General features: G+C 43.9%; 1 protein-coding gene across 1 annotated transcript in view; it reads left to right on the top strand.

Moving 5' to 3' along the window:
* The window catches only part of DUSP22 (dual specificity phosphatase 22), a gene marked incomplete at its 5' end in the record, with an annotated part of 59480 nt that overhangs the window by 13829 nt on the left and 35263 nt on the right, over positions 1–10388 (top strand). The window contains one exon of the mRNA XM_006753212.2: positions 4784–4866. Within this exon, the coding sequence (XP_006753275.2) occupies positions 4784–4866 (83 nt within the window). The remainder of the gene's footprint in view (positions 1–4783; positions 4867–10388) is intronic.

Below are 10388 nucleotides of genomic sequence, written 5' to 3'. Positions count from 1 at the left end.
TTCCTTCCTTCCTTCCTTCCTTTCTTCCTTCCAGTAGAATCCTCTGCAACTTCCTTTTTTCTTTGTTTCTTTTTAACTTTGTGATGATTTACAAACAATTTTCTCGCACCTGGTGATTTTTCCACCTAGAGAAAAACCACAGACAAACCCGGCTTCTGGATCCCAGTCTTTGGTGAGAGCCTCTCATTTGAGAAACCTGTAACTGGCCACTGGCCCTGCCCAGACACAAGGAGTCAGAGAGTAGAAATTCAAAGATCGGCTCCATCTAGGCCAAGAGGGTGGGATTAGCTGCTTCCTCACATCTTAGCAAGTGCAAAAGTGGATGTCAGCAGACACAGGAAGCCCTCATTGTTTGAAGATGTCCACAAAAATCTAGAAAAGTAGGAAACAAACCCGGGCTGTGTGTGTGCAGGTGATGTGCGTGGGCACTTGTCTGCGGTGTCAGAGCTTTTGTTCAGTAAGAACTGCTGTGGTTCCTGTCTGAACAAGCAGACTGAGATGGTGAGCTTCCGATGGGTCCCTGCAGTGGAGCTGAGTATGGAGCACAAAGCGAGAGCTAGGAATCAGATCTCTTTGAAGTAACCTTGCATTTGGAAACATTCAGATGTGATGGAGACTGAAGCCCATACCACAACCTTTGGACTTATCTGGTCATGATGATGATAATAATGGTGACAATACCATTTACCACATACCAGCCAAGCTCTGTTCTCAGCATTTTATATCATTTAGTACTTCCAGCAACCCTTTGAGGTGGTACTCTTGCCATTTTCCTACAATATAGGTGAGAAAAGTGAAGTACAGAAAAACTTGCCCAAACTCAGGACCAAGCTCAGGATTGGTAGAGAAGGGAAAAGGTAGAAACTGCCCCATTTTGTTCCCCAATCCAGGTTGGAAATAGATCTACTTAAAGGTTGAACCCACTAACAATTTATAACTGGAAGTTATTACAGTGCGTAGTAATTTGTAACTAGAAGTCTTTCAGTTTTACAATGTGAAGTATAACCGCAAATGGATTGGAATCTCTTGCTCATCACTCAGCAGATTCTCAGCTTGGGAGACAGAAGTTGTTTTGGAAATAACTTTGAACATGGCTTGGGCTTCGGTGTCAGAGCAGAAGGGATTTGGCCTCTCTGTAGCAGAGACCTTCCTTCTCCCCTCCTACCCCCCTCATCCTGCAAGGCCATCCTTTTGAGTTCACAAACAGTGCAGCAGGTGTTTGAGTTTTAGAAAGGCATTGCTAAAGAGGTTCTTTCCTCCCAAGTGTATGTTTTTCTTGAGCACGTGTGTTGCTAGTGTTAATTTCTAATGCTTCTTTGAATATATTTTTGTTAGTTTTATTCAGAAGAAATTCTGCTTGACTTTCTTGGACTAGCTTATTTCCCATAGCCATTCTGGCATCTCCCACATCCTGTGACTTTTTACCCCTGTCCATCTTCTGTGTCAGTATAGAATGCTAACTTTCCTTTCTGAGGAAGCATGTGGCTGTCACTTTGCCCTTTAGGACAGCATCTTATAGGAATCTACCTGGTCCACCCAGTAATGGGTGGAGTCTTCCTCCTGGTGAGGCAGGGAATATTCAGTAGCAGAGGAGAAGAGTATGTTGGGTGTTTCTGTTTTAGTGCCCCCATTGTGTGAAGCTGACAGTTCCTCTTCAGAAGGCCCGCTAAAGCAGACCCATTGGGAGGGAGGAGTGTTGGAGATGGGGAGGGTAAAGGGAGACAGGCGACAAGGAGTCCAGAACCAAAGGAGATGTTGGCAGAGAGAGGATATGAACATGGTTAGCTGCTTTTCACCTATAAGGCGCTGTCCATTTTACTTATTAATGTAAGTTCTATTGAATTTTGTGAACAGTGTTTTTAAATTTTTATCTTCCTTCGTTATAAAAAAATGTAGACTTTTCAGTTAAAATTTAAAAATCCAAACATGAGCCCTGGCTGGATAGCTCATTTGGTTAGAGCATTATCCAAAATGTCAAGGTAGCGGGTTCAATCCTCATCAAGGCACGTATAAGATGCAATCAATGAGTGCATAAATAAGTGGGACAAGAAATTGATATTTCTCTCTCTCTTTTTTCTCCCCTTCCTCTCTCTTCATCTTGGTGTCTCTCTCTCTCTCTCTCTCTCTCTCTCTCTCAAATCAACAAAATAAAAAATAAAATAAAACGCAAACATGATGGAAATGTTAGAGTGAAAAATTCCCAAAACCTCCTATCCTGAGATAACCATTGTCAGCAAATTTTCCTGTAGACTTTTTCCCATTTGAATTCTAAACTGTAATCTTCCCATTGATTTTATTAATACCAACTTACTGTGTTTGTGATGCAAGTGTCTGTGAATTGTTTTCTAGCTTAGAAATGGCACCAACATACTGCAGTGAGGCAGGGGCCCTGTGTAAAGTGCACACAACCTTCCTTCTGGAGTTCTTAGTTCAATGTGTAGGGGGCCTGGGAGCCTGCGTTTCCAGCATGCTTCCAGGAGATGCCTGGCTTCTGCTTGACAGGCCCCGGTTTGAGCAGCACAGGACTGAGTCCTACACCTCCAGGCTACGCATGTGCATGTCAGTGAGCTGAAAACGCCCTGGCCAGTCTCATAGCTGCATTCGTAGCTCATTCTGTAGTTGTAGGCAGCCATCCAGAACCATCAACAATATGGAGTCCTGAGGAATAAAAGGTCCAGTGTCATCAGTAGCTTTGATGAAGCATTTTGTGTACTCTCAAGTTGATGGGCATGGCCTGTGCTTAGGGAAAGGGTAACCCCACAGTGTGAGTGTTGCTTTAAGGAAACAAAAAGCACAGAGCAAAAGAAGCATGGTCCATCAGGAACTGCCATTTTCTTTGGAGTCAGTGTCTTATTTGTGGTGTTGAGTGGTCTTCTGTATGCACATATGTGTAATCTTATTCCCAAACCACTTTTTTTTTTATTGTTCATCTTAACTTGTGTTACGAAAGCATATTTCTGGGGTGATGAAAATATTCTAAAGTTAGATTGTGGTGATGGTTAAAAAACTCTACATATGCTAAAATCCTTGAGTTGTACACTTTAAAAGGGTGAATTTTATGGCACATTGATGATCCCAGTAAAGCTGTTTTTAAAAAGACAAAAACTACACTTAAACAAATATTCACCATTAAATCCAAATCTAGAAAATCCTGTCCCCGAGTGCCTGAGCTTGCCTTAAAGAACCCACCTCCCCTGCCTTTCTGTCTGTCTCCTCCGTGAACACTAGATGCTCTAGTTGCTCTTGTTTCACTTGTAAATTCACAAATGCATTAATGATGACTGGAAAAATCACATTTTGGTGAGAATGTGGAGGCTGGTGGCCTGTGGATCCCAAATGATTCCAGTTCCTGCCTAATTCAGAGCTCACTGAGGGCTGCACCTATGTACCATCGATGGCTGGGTGGGGAGGGTCAGAATGGAGTCCTGTGTGTGTGACGGGATGGCTGCTGTGTATATCTGAATTTGAAGCTTGAGATGGCTAGAGCAGTGAAGAGAGTCTCAAAATCAATATTTAAATATTACTTTTAAAGTTTTTTCTTCTTTTAAGAGTGCTCATTGCAGAATATTTACAACAGTATTCTTAGGTTTTGTTCCATCATCAAGACTCATTAGAAATGCATTTTCCTCAGCCCTGTCTTAGACCTTGAATTAAGTTGGAGCCCAGGAATCTGCCTTTTTAAGAAGCCCCCCCCCCCAGCCCCACCCAGATAGTTCATAAGCATGTTAAACTTTTAGAAAATATATAAAAAAGAAAAAAACGAACTCTTCTAATTACCTCTCTTAAAGGTGACCACTTTTGGGGCTAATTCTTTTTAGCAGTTTTACCCACCTGGGAGTGTCTGTCTTTATGTGTTTTTACAAATTTTATTTATATAGTACTTATAGTTTTGTACCTGTTTTACCCTCTGTTTAACATTATATCCTGAGCATTTTCCCATGTCATTAAATATCCTCCAGAAACATGATAATTAAACATTTAATTTTCGGTTTGTTTTACCCTCTATCATTTTAAAAAGCTCGGCCCAGGCCAGGACAGGGATAAGTGACCACCTTATTTCTTGCTGGACCCTGTCTTGTAAATTAGAGATGGGTTCCAATGTGGTGAAATTCAGTCTTTATTCTACATTGGAAAGTAATGTAATGGGTGTCTCCTTAGTTTCATATGCAGATAATTTAATAGCCGACTCATAACTTAGGGACAGTTCTGTTTAGCATTTCTAGAAAGTGTTCCATTTTTACTTTTGCCTTAAAGTGAATCTGTGTAAACCACAGTCTTGTCTGCATGTCTGGACCCATTCCTACTTTTGACATCAAGGCAGGGTCATCTCTGGCAGATTCCTATTTTTTTACACAGTAGTGGTCTTTTGTGCTTAATTTTAACTTGGATTTTTAACCATTAAAAGATAATTTTCATACATTTTAAATATCTTTAGTGTTATGTGTTTTATTGGGTCTACAATTTGACAATTATCACCTACAAAATGATTGCATGGGTTCACTTCCTTTAAACAACAGTAATCATGATCACAGTGTTTATCGATCTTATTACCTTTCCATCTTCAGCTCAAAAGATGTGCCAGTCAGAAATAAACATAGTTATCTGCAAAACACATAGAAGAGAAAGCCCTCTGTTCCCTAGACCTAGATTATTTGGCGTATGGTCAATTAGGAAGTTTCAGGAAAGAAAGATGTGAATCATTTTGGTGGCATTTTCTGGCTAGACTTGAGGAGGAATCACTTGCAGAGCGTAATGACATGCCCGTCTCTTTCTTTTGTGACAGATGCCAGAGATGCAGAACAGTTGAGCAGGAACAAGGTGACCCACATCCTATCTGTCCATGATAGTGCCAGACCCATGTTAGAGGTAAGAGCGTGTGCTGAGGTGCAAGGTACACCCGTGCGCTCCTGTGGTTGCTGTTGTGCTTCTGGGACTTACATCCACAACCTGCCTATGGAATGTGGAGGGTGTGTTGTTCCCATTGTCTCCTGCTACATTGCGGGCTTGGCTTTCTTGACTATGTACCAAAGATAAGCTAATGCTGTACTGATTTCCCTCTGGGTGTTAAGGACATTTCAGACCCATTCCATCCCTTTTAAAATTATCTCCAATTTTAGAATTCAAAAGAATCTGGGCTGCTCATTTCCTAGTTGTTGTTTTTTCCTCACTTAAGCTCAATTATGTACCATTTGCATTTGGGAATAAAAGATAATGGGAGATAAGTCATCACTGGAGATTTTCGAAGGCTCCTCTGGTACAGAGGCTGTCAGTGTAGAAGCTGTTGTGTATTCGATTTTCAAGTAAACAAGGTGTGTCTGCCTGTACATTAATTCCCAAACCATCTTCAATGGACTGTTTGAACTGTTGTCCAGGAGCCAAATCTGTTTCTCTCCATTAGCCTTGGCAGAGCCCAAGTTACCCCTTTTTAGGAAAGTAATGCATGTGTGGTTGTAATGTGTATTGTGTTTTTCTGTTGTAGGGTAGGGTTTTGGAGAAAATGGGGTGATTTGTTCTGAAAGAAATAATCCTAGTTCAAGCTGTTTTCATTTAAATTCATATTATACAAGAATAGATCATACACTTTTATTGTTAATCTATTTTCCTTAGCCATTAGAGCTGCCAGATTAGAGTTAGTGTAAAACAAATGAGGACATAGAGGAAGAAGTGATTCTGTCAAAAGTTGTACAGAAAACTGTAGATGGTAAGCAGCTTGGACCACTTCTTGAGATCTGTGAGCTGGCACTTCTGTTTCAGCTCATACTTCTTGTTAAGGTGCTGTAATTTGTGTTGCAGTAAGATTTCATTGAAAAACACAACAACAATAGCACACCATTTTGGGGGAACATAACAGTTCCATTTTTTCATCTATTAATGACAGTTTGTATTTGAAGCATAGCCAGGGTATGGCCACCATCATAAGTTAAACATAAACAGTCATGATTGATTTTCTCTTAAATCATAACATGAGACTTGAGGTTTCCTTTATTTAATGAATGACATAGATGTCCTTCACTCCTCACCCTCCAACCCCACCTCTTGACTTGATACTCCATTTAGCGGAGCACGTTGTCCTTGTCCTGTATGAACATGGCCCTTGACCTGTCCCATTGTAGCTCCTGCTAGATAAAAGATCTGCAAGTGTTAGAAGTAAAGGATCTTCAGCCCCAATCTGCCCAACCTCTCATTGTATACACAGGGAAATGAAGGGCTAAAAAGTGAAACAGGTGGGATTGTAGCCCAGTGTAGAGACCACTGTTTGCCTAAAACCCTCAGAGCTGTGGACAACTGTGTTCCCATCAATAATATACTGCATATTTCTTTTTAGTCCCTATATATCTCAGTCTAACTTCACAAGTAATTCATGAATACATTCATAAAAAAATAGAACAATAGCCTCTCTGATGTAACAATTGAATTAACATGCTCACATTAAGTTATTGGAATAGAGGAGATTCACCGGGCAGGGATCAGACGGTTCAGACCTTTGGTTAGCCCCTGCCTGATGCCCATGGCAGCTTCTGTCTTAAATTACAGCTCTTGTTCCAGAAGCCGCACTCTTCACCAGCCCCGGCTAGCTCAGGGATATTAACTTGTTTGGAGTAGGTATGGAATTAATAGATAGATTTGATTCTTTTTAAAAAATATATATTTTATGGATTTTTTACAGAGAGGAAGGGAGAAGGATAGAGAGTTAGAAACATCAAGATGAGAGAGAAACACAGATCAGCTGCCTCCTGCACACCCCCTTCTGAGGATGGGAGTGCAACCAAGGCACATGCCCTTGGCTGGAATTGAACCTAGGACCTTTCAGTCCACAGGCCGATGCTCTATCCACTGAGCCAAACCGGTTAGGGCTAGATTTGATTCTTGAGCAGCCCTATGTTTTACTGGTCCTGATCCCCAGAGTGAAATAAGAACAGAGATGAAGGTGAAAGGGCAGATTGTATGCAGGGCCGAGCAGCTGCTGTGAGTTTCTCCAGCCTGATGAGGGGCCCTAATAGAGAGTGGAGGGGAAAGAATGAGAGAAAGGCGCTGGACCTGCTTCATTTTCTAAGAGCTTCAAAGCCGTGCATGTTTATCTTGTGATCCCTGACTTACTCTGGGTAGCACTAGTCTGAGGCGGGGCTGGAAGAGGGAGGTAGTAGTTACTATCTAAAATAGAAAGGTTTCAGCCCTGTTGCTTCCACACAGGAGTTCCGTGAGTCCTGTCTGTGGATTGGGCAGTGCACTTTGGGTCATTTCCAATGAATATCTGAGTGGGTTTAAAACACTGGATGCTTAGCATCAATTAGCAATGGAATTTTGAATCTTTAGGTCTGTTCTAAGTGAGAAAGGGCAGTCATATTGTTCAGCAAGGTTTCTAAAACAGAAGTCAGAAGTCAGAGGCTTCCTGAAGAGGTCTGGTCAAAGGATAGGCTGTCAGACATTAGGCCTGGAATGTGATGCTTTGCAAAAAATAAATAAGTTTAGGGAATTTAACACCCCTCTGGAAGATTCACGGTTGTGTTGACAGAAAAACGGTCCCAGGTTCTGCATTGAAGGTACACAGTAGCCAGTCTATCTGAGCAGGGCCCTGATACCATCTGTGGAACTATGTTCTGCTGAATATGGTCATGGGGATCCAGAGTCAGGAGGACCTTGGAAAGTGCCCGTGGCCCTACGAGTCTGGGCGAGTCTCCAGGGCAAGAGGGTGTTCAGAGGAATGCTCAAACACTTGAGTAGCCAAGAGGACTAGAAGAGGTGGTGCCAAACCTGATCTCGTTATTAATGGAGGCTGCCGGAGAATGGGTTTTTGTGACATCTTGGTATAGAAGAGATAGGCAAAATGGAAGATTGCACACTTTTTGTGCCTGTTGTAGCCTCTTACGTGTAATCTGTTGCAATACCTGGTCAATAATGGTACTATAAAGTATACCCACCAGGAAAGAACTCATGAATATGCTGATGACATCCTTAGTTATTATGCACTTATTGATTTTATTTAGGAAAGACTCTAAGGAACTTGGTTGATTTTAGTTAGATTAGATCTGATTTTTCATTATTTGGATAATTGGGGGGTTTTCCAACATGGCATTAGCAGTGTCTCCCACTCTTCCTAGCAACCTGATATGTGGAAGAAAATGAAAGACGCGGTTCTCGACCTCTAGAGCGGCTGGGCCTACCCTGGTCCTGGAGTGCAGCAACTTGTCTCTGGTGTTTCTGTGCTGGATGAGATAAAGTTCTTCATCCTCTGAACCAGGAAGCCAGATGGTCAGCTAAGGGGAAGAGGTCTGAGGCTTCAATTATTATCTCTTCCGAAGATTATCTGAGGAATAGATCTTCTGGAATAAAGACTCTTAGAAACTTGGGCACCTTCATACTCACTTGAGTCAGCCCTAAACTAACAGGAGATGCTGAAGAGCTCTGGCTCCCATTTTCATGCCTGCTGCACAGGGTCCTGGAGATGACCTACTTGATCCCATCACTGCGAGCAGGAAGCTGAAGTTCAGAGGTGTGCAGGGACTTGTTCTTGATCCCACAGCTGGTGTATGGCTTTGTGGAAACCTGGACCTTCTCTCGGGTTTTCCAGTGTGCTTCCCTGCTGTGGTTCTCTGGTGCCCCTGACTTTGCCAACAGTATTGGTAGATGTTGCCACATCAGCTTGGGGAAGGGTTGTACCATTTGTGTCTTGATTAACAGTGTATGAAAGTGTGTTTCCCCAGACTACCACCACCACCGAGTTTTATTCTTCTTTACTTTTAATTAGCAATATTTTTGTTTTTTATTATTGCCTCAAGTGCCTTCTCACACTGTTGAGTCTTTTGTTTAGACCAGCCGTGGGCAAACTACGGCCTGCGGGCCGGATCCTGCCCGTTTGAAATGAATAAAACTATTGAAAAAAAAGACCGTACCCTTTTATGTAATGATGTTTACTTTGAATTTATATTAGTTCACACAAACACTCCATCCATGCTTTTGTTCCGGCCCTCCAGTCCAGTTTAAGAACCCATTGTGGCCCTCGAGTCAAAAAGTTTGCCCACCCCTGGTCTAGACATTGAAGGCAGGGAGTTAATGATGTATTTATTTCTTGAGCTTCTACTACATACCAGCCCCAGGATAGGTGTGGGAGATAACAGAAATAAATCTCAGTATCTGCCCTGGTGAAGCCCTTAATGTATAAAGAGGATATGTATTATGGTTATTTTATAAATATATATATATATAATATATCCCTAATATGCAAATAGACTGAATGGCAGAAAACCAAACAACCGGTCGCTATGACATGTGCTGACCATCAGGGGGTGTGCGTGGAACATGGCAGGTGTTGGCCAAGGTGGGATGGTGAGCAGAGGAGCCAGACCAAGGCGGGCGCCAGTCACTGTCATCGGGGTGAGCCTCTGGTGGTTATTGAAAATTCTTTGCTCCCGCACACCACAGTTCTGCCCAGTGCTCACTCGTGCTTCCGGCGCTGGAGCCACCGCTTGCACCCACTGCCAGTGCCAGAGCAGGCCCCAATCGCTCGGCACCATCAGCAGGTGCGAGCGGCAGCTGCCAGCTCCTATCACCCCTCAAGGCTTCTCCACCTCCCCCTGTTCCTAAGGGGCTATCGGGGCTGGTAGCTGCCTCTCTCACCTGCTGCAGGTACCAGCGCCACCACTCGCACCCACTGCTGATGCTGGCCCCGGTTGCATCCCTAGCTGGCGCCGGAGCTGCTGCTCGCACCCACTGCCAGTGCCTGGCGCCGGTCCTGATTGCTTGGCGCTGTCAGCAGGTGCGAGTGGTAGCTGCCAGCCCCGATCATCCCTGAGGGCTTCTCCACCTCCCTCTGTTTCTGAGGGGCAATCAGGGCAGCAGCCACTGCTCATACATGCCGATGATGCCGGCCCCACTCGCATCTGCTGCTGGCGCCGGCCGTCAGTGGGTGCAAGTGGGACCAGCGCCATCAGTTCATGGAAGGGGCAGCGGCAGGAGCAGGGTTGCCGGCAGACAGGGGGCTGGGGGCCACAGTGGGAGGAGTCAGGCAGAGGCACAGAGGATGGGCTGAGACTCGCCCCTGTGCCCACTGTAGCTTTGCGGCCCAAGTTCCTTTCAAGGTGCATGAATTTGTGCACTGGGCCCCTAGGTAATCCTATCTAATAAAAGAGAAACATGGTAATTAGCTGTACCTCCGCTACCCTTCCCATTGGCTAATTAGAGCAATATGCAAATTAACTGCCGGCCAAGATGGTGGCCGGCAGCCAGGCAGCTTGAAGCTAACATGAGGCTTGCTTGCTTCAGTGACGGAGGACTCCAACGCTCCCCGCCTGCCACTGCCGGCCTCTGAGCTTGCAGTTTGAAAAACTGTTACAAATATAGAAGCTAAACAAAACCCCAGAAACCTGCTTTCACCCAGCCGGGACCCCAGG

Source organism: Myotis davidii, unplaced genomic scaffold (assembly GCF_000327345.1).
Source record: "Myotis davidii unplaced genomic scaffold, ASM32734v1 scaffold390, whole genome shotgun sequence".
NCBI lineage: Eukaryota > Metazoa > Chordata > Mammalia > Chiroptera > Vespertilionidae > Myotis > Myotis davidii.
Note: the sequence above shows the minus strand (reverse complement) of the source record. Positions and strands in the feature narration are given on the sequence as shown.